Source organism: Parus major, chromosome 2 (assembly GCF_001522545.3).
Source record: "Parus major isolate Abel chromosome 2, Parus_major1.1, whole genome shotgun sequence".
Classification (NCBI taxonomy): domain Eukaryota; kingdom Metazoa; phylum Chordata; class Aves; order Passeriformes; family Paridae; genus Parus; species Parus major.
In genome coordinates this window covers 111,703,434-111,722,980 of record NC_031769.1, presented here as the reverse complement: position 1 = coordinate 111,722,980, position 19,547 = coordinate 111,703,434, and the positions used below count along the sequence as shown (strand labels likewise).

Here is a 19,547-nt window from a genome sequence, read left to right as displayed (position 1 = left end):
CAACATGTCACACTGGGGTTCGTCAATAAGGTGCTATTTCTTCATAATTTGACAATTAAATTTTGGCAGTTTTTGCATCTTGTCATGTTTTCACATGGTTTAAAGCTACAGCTAGAAAATCAGAACTTTAGTTAGAGATACAGAGTAAGAGCTAAATAGATAAATTTTAATTTTGAAGGGAAATATTAAGTCCTTGGTAATTTATCACTCAGTGATATAGGATCAGAGAATAGGTTAATGGTTGATCATCAGTATTGTAGTAAGGAAAAAAAAAGGTAATATTCCTTCACTGGACAGTGTCATTTTGAGTGATAAGAAATTCAGTTAAAGACTATTTTAAGTATAAAATATGTAGCTCTTATTTTTAACAAACACTCCAGTATCATATGGAAGTTATTTTATTAAATCCAGTTTCTGTAAAGAGCTTCAGCTAAGTTGATAAATAGGATTATCGTTAATGTCTTATTTGCTACTGAAAGTAAATAAAAGTCTATTTGGCAATACATGATGTGAGATTTTCATCATGACCTTGGAGTTGGGACTCTGAAAAAAGATATGATTTTCTTACTCCTGCTTCCACACTGATATATTATTAGTAGGAATAAATGAACAATCTTGCCTCCCTATTTTGAAGAGGGTTAGAGGGCCCTTTTGAGGAGGGCAGTGCTGGGCTGAGAGTTGTGTCGGCCCATGCTCCCTGTTGCATCTTTGGTCTGGTATGTGAAGGTGGATACAACCAGTACTTCTGGCAGCACTGTTCAAAAGTAGAGCCTGACTCCAGATAAATTCAGTGAGTAAATTTAGATGCAAGTTTGTGCTAAAGCAGTCTTGTGGTGTTTATACTGTAGGCCAGTGCTAAACCCAAGTGAATTTAGCATGACGGCTAAGCTGGTTTTCCCATCCTTATGCTTGGTTGCCCTGTACTGGGAGTGGTGCTTTTAGCTATTTTTGCTTTAACTTGGATAAAGAGCCTACCTCAAGTTTATGAATGCCACTCTGGAGTGAGAAGCCTAGCAGTGAGCTGGAAAGAGACTTTGTCATCTTGTTTAAATGCTACTGTAAATTTAGAATTTGTACCTTTTCAAGACTTGGCAGAGACTTAAACTTTCAAATCTTCATCCTTGCCATTCATTTCTTTTTATAAATTGTCTCTTGCTTTACTTATGTAAGTAAATTTGATGTAAGGGTACATTCTGCATGCAAATAAGGTGTGTGGCTCTTGATCTTGGTACTTGAGAAGAATTAGTTTCATGTGTGAATTTCTTTATGCAAGAAATATAAACTCTTTAGCCCACATCAGTATTGAACATGCTCTAAGTTGATGTTAAATCTTGCAATTGCCAGAAATTAAGATGGTTGTTAGCAGAAGTTAGAATGATGGTTGATCCCCTCCATCCTAGTAATTATGTTTCTGTTGCACTGCATTTTGTGGTCTTTCACTGCTGTTGGTTAGTTGGGTCAACTTCTGTTAGGGTTGTGTTGGTAACTATTTGGGAGTGAAATATGGAACAAAACTGATTTGGACTAGACTACAGAATGGAAAGAAAGCAACTTTGACAACCGCTTTCTTCATGTATTATTCTGGTATACTTCACAATGGTTACAGTAAGTTTGTTAAAATTCTTGCATTCTTAAAGAAGATGTATCACTTTCATACCTTTTGATTGTCACAAAGCTTGTGTAACAAGTGTTTCTCTTCCTCTAGGGATTTTTGGCTAATCAGAAGAGAGCTGAGAATTTGAAAGATCCTTCTGTGCTGCCTGATTTGTGTTTGAGTCATGCAAATCAGCTGATGATTATGTTAACTAATCACAGAAAACTGTTAGATATTAAACAGAAATGTACCACTGCCAAACAGGAGCTTGCAAATAATCTGCAAGTCAGACTGAAGTAAGCTAACTTTTCAACTTTATATTACTTCCATTTGCAGCAAAGCTGTTTAGGGAACATGTCTTAAGGAAATCATTAGTATGAAAATGTCTAGAGTGTGTATCTTGTAGTGTCTCTGTTGGTATATGTTTCTGATTGCTTAATGTTGACTTTTTGTTTCATTTTTGCTTCACTTCTGTGAATAAAAGTAATTTTATGTTTTTTATTAGTTGTGGGATATACTTTCACTGTAAGTCTTCTCTAATGGCAAAGTTTCTCCTCAAGCACACCAGTTCATCACCTTCTCAGTAGTTATCCTGTGGTTTAATTGTATTGGTGTCTGTGCTTGAAATTTGTCTATTAATTGTATAATTAAGGGAATTTAGATATGGTTACAAGATCTGAGAATTTATTACATGGCCTGTTTGCTTGTAGTGTGTGAGTGCATTGTGTGAACTTCCCAAACAGTGTTGTGTTCTTATTTCTTTGACAGTACACCAACCCCTAATATGTCTTGCTAAAGCTTTTCAATAAGCATTTTTAAGATTTATAAAGAAGAACTATAAATTTTTTTTATCAGTGTATATCAACTTTTTTAAATTCTACTGGAGAAAGTTGCATTATTACTACTCCTAAGGTTATTTTTGCTAAGAACTTGTCAAAAGCAATGTCTTAACTGAAATAGAGGTAGATGTTAATTTTGGATTACTGATGTGGATATTCTGTTGTGAGACATTAATAGGAAACTGCTGGGTGACTACTGAGTTCTGAATAGCTTGGTACTTTCAGTTAGCCTGTTGTTGTCCCATGTGAAATGATGTCATTGTACATTTCATCCAGACATGTTGCTAATATAATTTAAACTAAAAAAACCCTCAAACAACTAAGATGTGATCTTCTAAAGTGTAATCTACTTTTGTAGGTGGTGTTGTTTTGTGATGCTTCATGCTGACCAAGATGGAGAGAAATTACAAGCACTGCTTCGTCTTGTAACAGAGCTCCTAGAAAGGGTCAAAGTTGTAGAGGCTCTCAGCACTGTTCCTCAGATGTACTGTTTAGCTGTTGTTGAGGTTGTGAGGAGAAAAATGTTTATAAAACACTACAGGGAGGTAAGTAAATAAAACTTTGAGACCAAACCTTTGTTATCAGCATATGAATTAACAACTAACTACTTATCTTCCCCTTTCACAGTGGGCAGGTGCTTTAATAAAAGATGGGAAACATCTGTATGAAGCTGAAAAGGCAAAAAGGGAATCTTTCGGTAAACTCTTTAGTAAGTACTTTCCCTTTGTGAAGTTGAATTGTGTTACAGTGTATCTCTTGTTTTTGTAGTTAAAATAATTTTCATCATATCCTAATTTCAATACCTGAAAATTTTCTTTTACTTAAATAGGAAGTGCATGCTGGTCCTATTACAAAGAAAATATTTTTCTATTAATCAAATCAATTAACTATTTCATGCTGATTATCCAGAATAATGTGGAAGTTGTGATTAATGGTTGTAAAAGGTTTCTCATTTTCACATTTAAATGCAGTTTGTGCTTAAACATGCCTTGTGAGCTCTATTATTCTTTTAAAGAACACTTCTAAAACTGTTACTGAATATTTGGGTACTGCTATGACTTCCTCTGTACTATTCCAGAAAAATCCAAGAACTAAGACCCATGTGTAAAAAACTAGACCAGAAGTTTTTTTTTAAAAAATAAGTAAAAATAAAGATTCTGTTAAAAGAATTTTGATTACTTTTTGTGCAGTCTGCAAATTATGTTCTGATGGACAGCTAAAATAAGAAAATTGAGTGAAAGTTCATAAAATTTTTTTGGAAAGGTGAGGAGGAAGATTACAGTGAAAATTCTGAAAATATGTTGAGGCTTCTGCCTGTGTGAACATTAAGCAAAAAGAGGCTTCCATGGAGGGAGCTCTTCTTGAATGGTGGCTTTTGCCTGATGTTCTGTGGTCATTTGCAATTTTATGTAGTCATCAATATAAGTAGTAATGCTTCCAAATGTAGTTCAGCTATTAAACTGCAGTAACTTTAGATTTCTCTTGAGAAGTTGCATTTCTTCCTTTAAATAAGTTTTTTGTTTGGTTTTTTTCTTCAGGGAAGTCTTTTCTAAGGAATCGTTTGTTTAGAGGACTTGACTCCTGGCCTCCATCCTTTTGTGTATGTACTCATGTCTTCGTGTTTTATTTAATTTCTATATAGTTTCATAAATTAAAAACCTGGGCTTAATTCATTGAAGCTATATGCCTTTCACATTTCTGTGACACAGATGAAAAACCTGGGAGCTGGTGTTCTCTGCCATTTCAAGTGACCTATATTAACGTTGGTTTGTAACTTGCAGTGCAGTGAGAGACGAAATGTCAGCTCTCTTTTTAGCAGTCCTTTTTTAGTCTGTGGTGTTGAAAAAAAAATTACTCTTAATGGTCAGAAAAAAAGAAGTCAGGAGGAATAATTTGATCATCTAATTGTCTTGTGAATAATAGAGCAATAAAATTAATTGGATGGTAAAAGCAAGTAAAAGTTTTCCATGTAATCACTGGATGAGTGCAAAAAGCATTTTTGCTTCTTAATTGGCTGATAACATGAGGGCATTGTAATTAAGCATTGCCTGTTAGCTTTGATTTCATACAGCTTGGTTAATTGAAGTAAGCTAACTCCCTGATTCTAATGTTGCCATCTCACTTTGCCTTTTTAACCTTTTCAGCTTCTCCTTTCAGCTTTATTTTTTATTTAAAGGATACTTGGAAGATAAGAATGCTACTTATTTCAATGTTTTAAATTCTGAACTGAATTAATGCTTATATGTATAGCAGCACAATAAATAAAGCTTCAATGCCATCTCTTACCCCTTAACTGCTAAACATATCCATAATGTTTATGAAGGTGGGTAATAGGGAGGAAGTTGGACTAGATGCTCATTGTAGGTCCCTTTCAATTGGAATATTCTATTCCACTGCTGCCCAAGCACTATGGAGAGTTAATCATTACAAATATAAGGGTTTTTTTTTAGAGGCACAGGACCAGACATGGTTTCTTAAAAATTCAGAATCTTTTGAGTGAGAGATCAGTTGACTGCTAACTTTTCTGTGGTATTTATTAAACTCTTTTGAATCCTTCTTTAGTAATTGGATACTTTACAGCAATGTGTAAATTAGTATCTTCTTTACAGACACGAAAACCTCGCAGATTTGACAGTGAGCTTCCAGATATCTCGTTGAGTGACTTGCAGTTTTTGCAGTCTTTCTGTCCTTCAGAAGTACAGCCATTACTCAGGTAAGGCACCTTCTTACACTTTGTGTGTCACAGTAACAGCTTTGCCATGGATCCCATCCCCATCAGTTTTCCACCCCCTTAGGTCATCTTCCATAAAGAACAAACAAGGATATTTTCTGATCTGTTACCATTCTTTAGCAGTGATGTTCACTGATTTAATGCAGATACATATGTACTCAAGCTCTGATGATTTGAATGTATCTATTCTGGATTGAGATGAAAAGGATTTTGATCAGAGCTAAAAAGAAAAAAAATTGCCATAAGTTTTAAACTGAAATAAACTCATAGCTATGTTTGGTCAGATCAGAATGAGATTTTATTATTTTTTCTTTTTTTCTTTGTTGTGTGGTATTTTGGAGGAAATAAAATAAATGTATTTAGCTCAGCATGAGATCATAGAGATTTCCTATATTCAATTACTACTTTTTCTCCAATTTTATTAAACTGATTTTGCTAAAAAGTTTATTCTCTTAAGCGCCTCTGCTGTCTATGGCAAGCCATCATTTTGAGTAGAAGCTCTATTTCTGTTTCTTACTTCCCAACAATGAGGCAGACATGCATATGTAGACAAGACAACTACTGGTTTGTCTCACAAGCAATTTACAGGATTAGTTCCTTATCTAGAACTTGGAGATAGTTTTGTGAAAAAGATGACTCTCATTGTGAGTTTCCAAACTCAGCAATCAAGGTGATGGGCCAGAAAAGAGCAGTAGTAAGTTCTGTGTGAGGTTCTGCCTAGGAGGAGATCTTACCAGTATGACCAGAGTCAGATGTATGTATTATCATCTTCCTCCTCAGAGAGATCCGCAGTTAGAGATTTGAGATTTGCTATGATTTCTCTTTTTGTTGTTATTTTTTGTTTGTTTGGTGGGGTTTTTTTGGGTTTTTTCTAAGCCCCAAGGCCAGAATCTGACAAAGTTGGGATTGCATTTACAAAGGTAAATGCAAGAGGAAGATGCTTGACTGCCATCTGTCAGATTCACCAACAGTGTCAGCCCAATACCTGTTACTGATCCATAAGGCAGGAGTTCAGTTCACTGCTTTTTTTCTCCTGTGTTTTGGACTGGCATTCTTTTTTCATTCTTTTTCATTCAGAACTCCTGACTATCTTTATAGTGGTGTTGATGGAGCTAACAAGTGTAGTGAGCTTAGTCAGCTTGACAGTGGATTTGCTTTAGGTCATTTTACAACTGGTATACCCTTTTAATTTCTCATTTTGCTCCTTGGCTTGCTCCTCATTAATTTTGTGGGGAAAAAAGTGCAACTTTAGGATCTTATTCCTAATGTTTGCCTGACTTTTAAATTTGTGAGAATTTTACAACCTTCCTGGAAGTTTATACTGAGTTCAGAAAGAATTTTACCCTGCTAAAAAATCAAAAAAAATCAATCCCTGACTTAGGTGTTTTAGTTGGTTTGAACTGTAGTGACATAGCTTTCCACTTGGTGGCAATAGAGGTGGGATTATGTCATTCTCTCTGGTTTCTGGGCTCAGGATTGCATTTGGTGAGAAATACAGAGGATAGTGGTGAACTTGCAACTCAAGTGAGCAAAAGCTGTCACAGAGCTTGGGTAGATGCTGATCTTCAGAAGGAACTTGAGAGCAGTACTTTCTTCGGTGTTTTCATTTAACATGTAAAGAGCAAGCAATAAGCAAAGTCCTTTTCTGTCAACACTGAACCTCTCAGAGGCATAATTAAAATGAAGATGTTTTAATTTACTTACAGTGCTTCAGTCTTCTGACTTTGTGTTTGAGCAGTTATTGAAATCTTAATTCTGCAAAAATAAACTCAATGCCACTTGCCCTATATATTTAATAGAGAATGCAGAATACATTGAAGTGTAATCTGCTTTTACTATATTGTTAGTCTAAATGAACTCTTGCTTTGTGATTTCAGCTTATCTTGAAAAACTTGAAATGTGATCATGACACATTAATCAGTTGTTTAATTTAGGTTACTTATCATGAAAATAAAATAGTAGAGAATTAATTGCTTCTTCAAAGGAAGAGCTGGGTTGGAGGGAATCCAGTTGGAGACAAAATATAGTCATTTGCAAACACAAGTGCTTCAATTCAATCTAATCGCTTCTGTTACTGTCATCAGAACTCTTGGTACTACTGGCAAATGCTTGCCTTGGGAGGAAAGACTAGAATTACTTGCTCATCACTGTGTTTATTTTTATGGACTCCTTAAAAATGCCTAAGTTTTTAATTTGAAACAAAAATTAAGAGCAGGGAGTCTTAGTAGACTTTTTTCCATATAAAATAGATGAAATTAAGAAAGTAAAGACCTTGTACAGAGGGAAGCTTAGTGTTGTTGAAATATACACATAATAATTTAATAGATTGGAGCATTAAACTAACAGTGTGGAAAAAAAGTAATTCTGTACTGTTTTTAAGGGTTCCCATACTTTGTGACTTTGAACCTCTTCACCAGCATGTACGTGCTCTACATAACCTGGTCAAGGCAGCACAGAGTTTGGATGAAATGTCACAAACCATTACAGACCTGCTGAATGAACAAAAGGTATTTTTGCTTTTCTTTATCAAGAAAAAGAGACTATTATATTTTAAATAGTGGAATATTTTCATAATGCTGTTTTTGTTTTTCCTGATATGAAGATGAATTAACTGCATAAACTTCCTTTGTAATCATGAACTAGTAAATATTGAGAATATTTAACAGATGTTTGTATTCCACACAAGTTGTAGAAGTAGAATTGCACTGTTTATATTTTTTTTTCTGTCATTTGCAAATCGTCTGTCTGCAGAATGTGTGCATTCTGCCTTCATTGCTTTAGTTTGTTTTCAGTGGATTTGTTACTTCTCTAGATTTCTGCATTGTTTCTTAGGTCCTTTTGGCACAAACAGTTAAGGAGATTTTAGGGCTTTGGTTCACTGTTGTGCAGTCCTTTTCTTTGAATATAGAAGGAACAGATGGTGAAAAGATTTCTTCCTAGTTTCACTCTGCCTGTCAAAAAATTCCTTCCCCTAGAAACTGTGCTTCTGCCAATCACTTTTGCTTCTGTGTATTGCAGCCTCTAACTTTCATAATACACCCAATAGGTTCCCTTTAGCTTCTGACTGTGGCCTCTCTCAGGGAAACACTGGATAAATTTAGCAATGCTTAAGATTTTTTTGTGAAGTTGACTGCTTCAAACTGGGTTTCTTTCACTGTAGAAAATCAGTAGGTTTTTCCAGGGGCTGTGTTACTGTCTGCAGTGTAAGTTGTTGTATGCACTTGGCTGACTGGAAGCATCTTACATAACAGATGAGGCTATGGGCATGTTTAATTTTGAATAGCAGTTTCCTGTTTAAACCACGTGACATAAAGTTCTCTTTTTATTTCTCTGGTATTTGGACAGGAGATTTATTGGAAATCTTTTATTTGTGTAAAATATGAAATCTGGGCTGCTCTTCATTCTATAGTACAGAAAGGTGTGTCGCGTAAATAATTCCCAGCTATTTTCTCTCTTTATGAAGATTGTTTTTCAAATGAATAGCCATTAAGAATAAGGATATTATTCTGAACACTAAACACTGTAACAGCCATTGAAATTGCTGGAAGTGAAATTCTGTGAAATCTTGGTGTTTCTTAGCATGCCATTACAATAGACCTTACTCTAAAACATAGAAGTTCTCTCAATATGGAGCATCCTGAAATTCATCTTGTAAGAAATCAGGGCAGTGACAATTGCTCTGATAAATTAATTTTTTCACTAAGGCTTGCAGCGTCAGAAGAATGTGAAATTTAATGTTTTAATTCAAAATATGCATAATAACAGTAGAAAGATAAACAGGAACTATGCCTGAATTTTTGAAGTCTTTGTAGTTTCCCTTTCTTTGTTCAGACATGCTTATCTGAAAAATTTTTATCAGTATCTGGCTGTACAGAAAAAGATGTTTGCCAAATCAGGAAAATATACTCTTTTGTTTTGTTTTTGTTTGACTAATTTGGATTCTTCACTCACACAGAAATGTCAGGTGCTTAGACAGATTTGGACAATTGTCTCTTTCCTTAGAGCAAATTGCATTGCACAGTCAGAGCTGGGCCATTCATGATGTCATCTTGAAAATGCCCATCTCTGTGTGTCATTTAAGTGATTCATTTCAACTGTTTTTGGAATTGAAGCAAACAGATTTGTCAGAGAATTTTTTCTTTTCAAAGGCAGTGTTCTTGCTACTACTTGATCAAAGACACAAGGTATTTCTCTGTGTTGCGTTTCTCTGCAGATAATATAGAAGTGGTTTTTTTAAATTATACTTCTTTTGCCTGCGTAGAATTACTGAAGTAGTTATTAAAATGTGCCTTTTTGTATCTTCAGTATTGCTGGGAATTCACAGTAAATAATTAGAACGATGAAGACACATTTAATAATTGTCCTGAAGATGCCTACATCTTCATGCATCCACTTGTTCTGGTGGTGAACTGTCTCAGCTTGGTGCAGAGTTGACAATAAATGTGCAGGTGTTGAGAGCTGCCTGTATTACTACTCTACCAAGGACACACATTTGTCCCCAGAGTTTCCCTTTCCATACCAGTGACAGCAGAAGCCTAATTCTTCAAATCTTACTGGGATGGTTTCCCTGGATTGTTGGTAGTGCAGCAGTTGAATTCTGTCTGGGTCAGGTCGAAGTTCATCCTACTGCATCAGCCACAGCAACTGTCTTTTGATAGTTGCTTTAGGCAGGAAGGAAAAGTTGCAGACAAGTGGGCAAAGAGCAAGTTAGAGGAGATCAAATACCTAACTGGGGGTGTTGAGAGTATTTCTTTTCAAGTGACTCCATAACTCTTACTGTTTCAGCTTGAAGTTTATAAAACATTAATGATAATGTTTTACTTTAGTATTACATCAGAGTAAAGAACATTTTTGTGGGTATTTGTTAATATTTTGCAATCTGTTTTCTTTTTTAAGACCTTCTACTTATTCTTTGTCATTTAATAGCCTCACATCAAAGATGTGTTGCTGTGCCCTCTTATTTCCATAATACAAAGTTTAAGCAGATCAGCAATTGCGTTAAAGATGCCCAGGAGAGGCTAAGGTGCTTGTGGGTGAGATGATTAACGTGTCTTCTCAATGGTTATTGATAGGTAATTTACATATGCAATCCTTCGGTATTAAGAGTTTTTCTTATAAGAGAAGCTGGCTTTTCAAATCAGATCATAAATCTACCATTTCTTCTGGTTGAGTTTGGAATTAAAACACTGCTTGTAATCTTTCTGTGAATTCCACCATTCCCTGACTATTGATTTTGGTAGTAACATAATTAGAGCAAGGCACATAATCCTGAAATACCTGAGAACTTAGAAATTAATTCAGCTTTTCTGTCTCTAGTTTTTTATTTTTTGCTCTTGATTCCTCTTCCTTTGCCATTACAAAATTTAGTGTATGACGTGCATACATTGCTGCCTGTAGATTGTGAACAGACTAGATGGACGCCAGGCACAGGCTTCTCAGTAAACAAAGTTTTCATAAAGTTTCAGCTGCTCAGAATGTGAGGTTTAACTCTTCTTTAAGGAGTAATCTGGTGCTCTCATTAGACAGTCAGCTCACAGCAGCCACTGCTGAGGCATGTAGTATGTTATAGCTGCAGGTCATGAGGAAACCAAGTTCATTATTGTTCCACAGAGTGGCAATTTTTTTTTCTTCTTTATGCTATATCCTTACTCTTTACCTTCTAGAATGATTCTGCAGTAGTAGATACTATCATTCCTTTGAATGTGGATTTCTGTAGGACTTTCCCAAATTCAAAGTCTTTGAAGTGGTTTTTTTTATTGTGTGCTTGATATCTCTAATGCTAGTTTTTGTTCTTGTTAAATCTTTGGTTTATTAATGGTAGATGTTTGTCACTTAAAGCATGCTTTGAACCCAGGCATGTATCAGCATACACAGTACCCTTCAACATCTATTTTTGTCAGTTTTCTTAGATAAACAGCAAGCTGAAATGAAATCCAAGGGAAATGCTTAAACCTGGGCTAACACAATAATGTAAAAAAAAATATTTCCTTTTAATTTTTTGTCTCATGTCCTGTTCACTTTTCATAAATACAATATTCTGTATGCAGTGATCACAAGGTTTTTTTATAAAATGTTTAAGAATCATTGTATGATTTAGATCATAAATAGTCAAAAGCTAAGGAAGCTGAGGTACAACTCTACTAAACAGATAAGTGTTGAAACTGGAAATAGATTCTTCCTAATCACAGCTGAGAATTGCTAAACACGCTATTAAGATGTTCTCCATTAAGAGAACACTTGTTACAGAGGAGGATGGGGTCCCTTTTTGAGTGACAATTATCTACAGAAGATCAAGAAATCAAAAAGTGGCTATTTATACAGCAGCAGATCAATGTCTGTCACTTCTGGCATTTTTGGAGTTCTGTTGCTGAACATTTATTACCGAGCTCCGTTGTCGCCAGTCAAGTAGCTGAATTCAATGTGTGGCAGAAGTTTCTTCAATAATAGCTAACATAGTAAAGAACACCAGACACACATTGTAGGTGCGTTGAGGCAGTGTGGATGCCTTGGGAAAGAGGCATGAGCAGGATCACAGAATTATCAGCTGGAGGCAGTGTTGCCTTTTTGAAGAAGAGCACCACCAGATTTCCAGTCTCAGTTGAGACTGAACATCTTATGGGAATTTTCTACTGGAAATATTCCCATGAGTTTTTCTTCAGGAACTATTTCTTTTCAAGATGGTCCTGTTTCTTAGATGAATACAATCAAACAAGTTTTTAGTGATGAAGGATGGAAGAGCAAGGTAATGGTTGAGCTGTGGTGTTACAGAGAATACACCCAGGGTCTTTCAGAGCACTGATATGTTCAGAAAACTTAGCATCTTTTCCAGTTTGTGATCCTGATGATCGTGTGCATACCCCTTAGTTATGTTTGTCACAGCTACTTGCCTGATGTATTTTAACTGTGTGTGTTTCACTGTAATTTTCCTAGGAAAAATTACTTTGCTATCCATTCTATTACAAACTTTTTCAGGAATGCGTCCTTGGTGGATACTGAGGCCGTACATTGCTTTTTGGCTTACACTGGGATGTGTTCTGCACTTGCTGAAGCTTAAGGTTTATATTCTTGTCTTAAGAATCTACAGATATATCATTGGTATTAGGGCTTCCATAGTCCCTTTTGTATATGATAGTTAATAGCATAAGATACTAAAGGAGCTTTTAATAGCAGTATTGACAATAATAGAAGGCAAATATTTTAGTAACAAAACTATTAGGAAAACTGAAATGAGTAGGCTGTAAGGAACCAAAGCCTATTTGTGACTGGTAAGATACAGTTGGGTATGCCCTACGTAGGACTTTTGGCTAGGTGAACATTTTATATTTGTGTTTACACATGATGCTTTTCTGAAACTTAAAGGAAGATCTCCTTGACTTCGTGCAATTTTTGCTTAAGTTCTAGTAGTACATATTTTTGGATTGTTGTAAATAATAAAGCTGATTTTTTGAAGTACTTGTTTTGTCTGGTCGTTTTGAATTCATTTTTAATATTAACAGTTCTGCTTATCACTTTGTATTTATTTCTTATTTTATAACTTGTAGGCCTCCAATAGTCAAGCATCGCCACAATCTGCTACCACACCAAGGATGGAAAGTACTACAGGAACTGCAATTGCTACCTCTTCAAAAACTCCTCCATCACTCAGTCTTCAGGGTCCCCTGTGTCCTCCTGTGTGTCCCCCAGCTCCATTAGAAGAATTGTCTCCAGACAGCATTGATGCTCACACATTCGATTTTGAAACTATTGCCCATCCGAACTTGGAGCAAGCTCTTAAGCAAGGATCATTAGACTTGGATTCACTAGCTGAGAGTCCAGAATCTGACTTTATGTCAGCAGTAAATGAATTTGTAATAGAAGAAAATCCAGTGTCTCCTAATGTAATAAGTGACCCACAAAGCCCGGAGATGATGGTGGAGTCTCTTTATTCTTCAGTTATCAATGCAATAGACAGTAGACGTATGCAAGATACAAGTTCTTGTGTAAAGGATGTTTCAGTAGAAAATGCTTCTCTCAGTGTTTGCGTGGAGAAGTGTAGGGTTATTGCTCAAGACTCAAAGGTACATTTAAGAGGTATAAAGGAAGATCTTTGCCATTTCAGAACACTTGTACAAAGAGAACAGTGTGACTTTTCTAATTCCTTAAAATGTACTTCCTTAGAAATAGTAAATACAATTGAAAAGGTAAAACTTTCACTTGAAAAAACACTGAATGATAAACACCAAAATGAATTACAGTCTTTGAAAAGTGAGTATGAAACTAAAATTAATAAATTATTGGAGGATGGGGAAGAAAATAAAAAGAAAATCAAAAAGTTAAAAGGTGACCTGTTAGGCCTTGAGGAAGTTCTTCAGAATAAGAATGATGAATTTGCAATAGTAAAGAATGAGAAAGAAGCCGTAGTTTGCCTTCAGAATGAAAAAGACCAGAAATTACTTGAATTGGAATGCCAAATGAAGACACAAAATTCTGAAATCAAGGAGCTGAGGCAGTCACGTGAAATAGTACTTGAAGACTTGAAAAAGCTTCATGTTGAAAACAACGAGAAACTACAACTCCTGAGGGCAGAACTTGAGAGTTTGGAGCAAAGCCATTTAAAAGAACTGGAAAGCAACCTACAAGCCAGGCATTTACAGGAATTTGAGAAGGTCCTAGCTGAGCACAAGGACTGTTTGGATAAATTAAAAAAAGAGAACCAGCATAGACTTGAACAAATGCAGGAATCTCATGAAGTAGTTATGCAAGAGAAACAACAACAAGTAGAAGAGTTACAGCTCAAGGTTTCAGATCTGTCTGATTTGAGGTGCAAACTAGAAGTTGAACTTGCCCTGAAAGAGGCAGAAACTGATGAAATGAAGCTTCTTTTGGAAGAAAGCAGAAACCAGCAACAAGAGACCTTAAAGTCTCAGATTGACAAGGAAACTGAGAGCTTAAGAAAGGAGATAGATAAATTAAACAATAAAATACAAATCAGCAGTGATGAATATCAAGTGGGCTTATCAGAACTGAGGACTCTGATGACAATTGAGAAAGATCGGTGTATTTCTGAGCTAGTAAATATACATGAAGCAGAATCAAATTTGCTTAGAACTGAATTAAATAAAGTAACTCTTCTTCATCAAAAAACTGCTGAGGCAGAAAAAAGGCTGTCAGAGCAAATAACAGAACTGCAAAGTAAGTTAGAGTTGGAAATGAGTGCCCTAGAGAAGGAAAAAACAGAAAAATTGTCTCTCTCTGAGCAGCAGGAAAAATACGAAGCTATTATCCATAAGCTAAAGGAAGAGAAAGAACTGTTAGTATCTAACCAAGAACAAGACAGGCAGTTGCTCATTCAGAAGCTTAATTGTGAAAAAGAGGATGCAGTACAAACTGCTTGTAAAGAGTTTGAATTGCAGAGGGAAGCTGCTGAAAAAGGGCTTTTGGAAAAAATACAGCAACTTGAGATGCAAGTGAATCGGAGGTACTGTAAGAATTAAGTTACTGTGTTTTCCTGGTATTTTAATCAGTATAGTATATTCATGACACACTGTGAAGTAACTAAAATTGTTGTCTTTATAATAGTGTTTATCTGTATTGGTTTCTATATTCACATTTCAGGTTGCTTGCATTTTATAGGTAGTGATGTTCCCAGGTCTGTAGTTAATATCAAAGATTGTAAAATATGTTACACAAGATTATTTCAAGACAGCAATGAAGTTTTTATGTTTCAGTCATGTTTCCATGTTTTATATGAAGGAGTGTTTCCACAGTCAGTAGCAAGTTACTTGAAATTCAGATTTGATGGACTTTCATTATTTTTTGCTGCCCCACCTACATATTTCAGGGTCTTCAGTTTGAGCTTCATAATGAAACTCAAAGGTGCAACATAGTCTTAAAGAATATCCTAACATCACTATTTTTCTTCATTAATTTCTGCAGAGATTTCCATTTTAAAAATATATTTTTCCCTTGCCAAGATTGCATACAAATATTCTTTCTGATTTCTCGTATCTTACATACTTATGAGTTTGTAATGTCTGCCAGCAGCCTAGATTATATTGTTATAGAATGGAAATAGTTGAATTTTTCAATGTGACTAAGGCTTAGCAGCAGTACTTTTTTTAAAATGCTAGCATTTATCATTTATGTTCTTGTAGTGTGAATCAATGCAGCAGTTAGATCTTGTTTGTAAAATATCTTAGAGGAATTTTTTTCCCAGGTATTTGACTATACCAAGTGTGCGAATGGGAAAAGATCACTAAAATGGACATAATAGACATGAAAGCAGAAATACTGCAAAAATTGAGTGCAGACTTAAGTTAGCTTTTTAAATTTTGAGTATCAATGTACTGTTAAAAAAAGGGTAGGAGAAGGGAGGTCATGCAGAGTCCAGCAGCATAGTCCAAAGGAAATGGGAATATCTGCTTCATTGGAATTGTCTGCTACCTCAGGGGTTTCACATGCAAGCAAATCCATCATCACGTGATGTTGTGTTAGTGCCTGTGTTTGCTTGTCAGTGCATAAAGAAGTGCATCAAGATAATACTGCTTCTTTGAATTAAGATTGGGATAGAATGAAATTTAAAAACAGCCCTTGTAAATTGAAGAAAACATTCTTTTAATGAATTATGGTGAAATAAGAAGAAAAATGATAAATTCTGAATTCTTTTCCTTTTCTGTGTATTAATGCATTGTAGAAATTTGAAGAACTTGACTCAACAGGAAAAAGATGTAGCTGTGTCATCAGACTTTTTAAAAATCCACCTACACTTAAATTTGAACTTGTGTACACAGCTGTGTGTATTCTTATCCAAACTGGATAAAACAGATAATGTATTTCAAAGAAATATTATGTGCTTTAATCTAGAGAAGTCCTGTTAGTTTTTTACAAATTCTGTCAAGTAATTTAATTTTTAGTGTGACATAGAAATATATTTTGCCTCCTAAGGCTTCTTTTTGTGCCTTTATTCTGGTATTAGGTTTTTTTTCTCTAGGAATCAAGATACACTGTGTTTTATCTCCGAAGGGCATGTATGTTAAGTAAATCTGTCCTAATATTTCAAAGCCACTGTTTAGTTGTTTGATTTTTGAATTCCCCAAACCCCAAGCTGTTAGTAACTGAAGTTGATCTGTTACCCTCACTCATTCTTTAGCAGTTAACTTGTAATGGTAGAATACAACTTTTATTTGCCATGTGACTAAAGGTTTGTAGTTTCCTGCAAGAGTAATGTTACATTTGCCATTCAGAAGGTAGAGACAGACAGAAGGATTGTTAAATTTGACCTGAGTATTGCAGTGGTGTCAGGAATTTAATTTTTGAACTTCCATGGAAACTAACAAAAATATTTAGAGGTAACAAAGAAATGTTTGCTACCCATGCATTACCACAGTATAAAAATTAACATGGTTTGGTGTGTCAGAAAATCAATTTTTATTTTTTTTATTTTATTTTTTATTAGGAAAGATATTTTTATTAGGAAATTTTTATTAGGAAAGATAATTTTTATTAGGAAAGATAATAAAACTGCAAGGCATTTCTAGTTCCATTTACTCTTTCTGCACTATGTAGCAGTGTAAAACAGTAGAGAAAACCACAATAACTTTAATGATTTGTTGTTAAGCATTTTGAAGCAGTTTTGTGGTTAGCTAAAATACCTATAAATACTGTAAAGAACATTAAAAGTAGGATAAGAATCCTAGCTGCTTTGAAGATGGAATTACTTATTTTGGTATCTTCCAGTCTTGGTATTGTCCAGCCACTTCTGTCAGACCAGCATAAGTAGTGAAGCTTCTCCACAGACCACGTCCTCTCTCTCTCTCTTAGCTAAGCTTCATTTAGAAGTAAATGGAAATTTAATCTATCACGAAAATGTTTTCTCGGTGGCACAAAAAAAGATTTGCCTGAGTGTATCCTGACTTTCTTTTTTCTGCTTGTTTTACTTCTGACTTCTAGAATGTCAGAGGCTGCTTAGCCACTCCAAAAACTTCAGTTGGCTTTTAGAGCTCTTTTATTTAAAGCTTCTTATGGGCTTTTTGAGTGCTTAGCTGCTGCGTTTTAGTTTGTATATTCAGTATATGCCCATATGGTAGATCAGCAGCAGTATTGTTAAGTACATCCTTTGTCATCTTAGAGCAGTGCATGTGTTTCCTTGCAAAGAAACACCAATCTGAAGATATGTGCTTTTGGTATCTTGAAAACAATACCGTTAGGCATTGTCACTGTTTGTAGTTGATAAGACCTTTTTGGATTAAATATTTAAACCTACTTCATGGTACGGTAATGAGGTATAAAAACTGGTAATGTGCTAGCATCCTTTGCAGAACAGAAATATCCTTTACTTGGCTGTCATTTGCAAACAGTAGTCCAGGCAACCCATCTGAGAGGCAGATGATTCCTGCTTTGGTTTAGTTCAGCTAAGAGCTTTGGGTTTAAATATGGTTAATTTTAATATCAATATGGTTTAAATATCATTCTGGTGCAGATGAATAGTGGAAATTGAAAGTAATGCAACTTTTTACAGTTATTGCCCAACAAAGGGGTTTCTCTATTTTAAAGTTCTTCAGGTGGGTTCTTGATAACTCAAGCCAAAACACAGAAGAGTGTAGTTAGCTTTTGCTTCAGTGGTGAAAAATACTTGGCCTATGTAACATTGTTTCAAAAACTATTTTAGGTCATTATCCTTTCTACCTTTGTGACTACTAATGGTTTCCTTCCTTTATGATCATTACTGCTGTCCTCTGCAGTCCAGAGTTTCGAATTTCACATCTGGATTCCTCAGCATCAGATTTACTGCTGAATTGTTTTACTTATGTGATATTTCTGAAGGCTTTGATATACTAAGTATCTTTGTGAAGTTGATAGTTGTTTATTCTTTTTACAACTTTCAATACCTTCTGTTACATTAGTAAAATTATAAACAAAAGTCCTCCCCCACAACAAAACTTCAAAGTTACAGCCAGCGTACTACACTAAAAAACACAGAATGCCCAAGAGTAAGAATTGGTGAGATGCTTATGAAGAAAAAGTAGAATTGAAGTTAGTAATGGCTTATTTGTAATATACTATTTATTAAATATTTCAGAAATAATGTCTCAAAATGAACATCTGACTTTTTTTGGTGTGTGCTTATTTCATATCTTGTGGGGCTTGGTATATGCTGCATATTTAAAGCCTGAACATTTTCTTTTAAGTCCTCCTTCTGAATCATCTGCTGAGTCAAACTTAGTCGCTGAACTTCAGGAGAAGCTTCAGGAAGAAAAAATGAAGTTCTTAGAGCAACTTGAAGAACAAGAGAAAAGAAAGAATGAAGAAATGCAGAACATCAGAACATCTCTCACTGCAGAGCAGCAGGTAAAGATGATTTTTTTTTTTAAAATATTTTTTGCTCCCATGACAATTGTGTTCTTTCGCTGCTTTGAAGTTAGAATATGATTTTCTCCTTTGCTCTCTAACACTTCCACATTCTAAACTTGTGTGATTATCTGAAACCAGGATATGATGTATTAGTGGAATCAAGTATTTAAACATAAAAAAAAAAAAACAAACAAAGGAACAAAAAAAAAGCCCTACTGGAAAAAGAAACAAAAGGCCAAACCAATTACCGAACAACTGGCAGTCCAGATTCAGTTTTTGTGACTTCTTTTGCTCAAGTGCATGGAATTTATATTCATTCATCTCTTTAACTAAGCAGAAAGATACCAGGTATTACAAAATTTGTGGACAACACTAAATTGATAATTTGAAATACTAATTGATTTACATTGCTGTTTACCAGCTTTTAAAGTTTATTACCATGGTCTGGTGATGTTTTGAGGTTCAAAGAATAGCTATATATTGCATTTCAAGGTTCAAACAAAGTATGTTTCATTTTACATAGTAAACTTGAAACCTCTGTGTAGTTCTTATCTTGATAAAAAATCACATTGCTCTGGATTAATATTTTACATCTGTATCCACATATTTTTTCCTTTCAAAACATCTTGAGCCTCTTAGTTTCTGTAGATGAGTCTCAAGTTCTTAAATTAAATCTCTGTTAGTAATAGCTATTATCTGCAGCTTTGTTGCATTTAAACACTGAGAAAGGATTTTCTGTTTTAAGCACTTCTTACTGTAGCCGTGGCAGGATCAAATAAGGACAAAGAGACAAGGGTGGTGATCAGCCAGCTTGGTGAATGAATGCTATGAATCACTTGGTGCAGGGAACACAAAATTGCAGATGGCTATAAAGAAGAGAGTATTATTGCAATTGGGCTACAAGCATTAATACTGAAGTTAGTAAATCTAATAGGGAATTTTGCCTATATTGGTAATTGTTGGATTTATTTTTCAGCCACAGTATTCCTTAGTATTCCATTTTCCTCATTATCTAATAGTATTCCTCATTTTTGCAGCACAGCATGGAAGGGAA

General features: G+C 35.0%; 1 protein-coding gene across 3 annotated transcripts in view; it reads left to right on the top strand.

Moving 5' to 3' along the window:
* The window catches only part of RB1CC1 (RB1 inducible coiled-coil 1), a 65,402-nt gene that overhangs the window by 33,653 nt on the left and 12,202 nt on the right, over positions 1-19,547 (top strand). For all 3 annotated transcript variants that reach the window (XM_015618636.2, XM_015618633.2, XM_015618632.2), the window contains exons 9-16: positions 1,706-1,890; positions 2,792-2,978; positions 3,061-3,142; positions 3,972-4,033; positions 5,043-5,146; positions 7,545-7,671; positions 12,706-14,621; positions 18,331-18,490. In XM_015618636.2, coding sequence (XP_015474122.1) covers positions 1,706-1,890; positions 2,792-2,978; positions 3,061-3,142; positions 3,972-4,033; positions 5,043-5,146; positions 7,545-7,671; positions 12,706-14,621; positions 18,331-18,490 — 2,823 coding nt within the window. The remainder of the gene's footprint in view (positions 1-1,705; positions 1,891-2,791; positions 2,979-3,060; positions 3,143-3,971; positions 4,034-5,042; positions 5,147-7,544; positions 7,672-12,705; positions 14,622-18,330; positions 18,491-19,547) is intronic.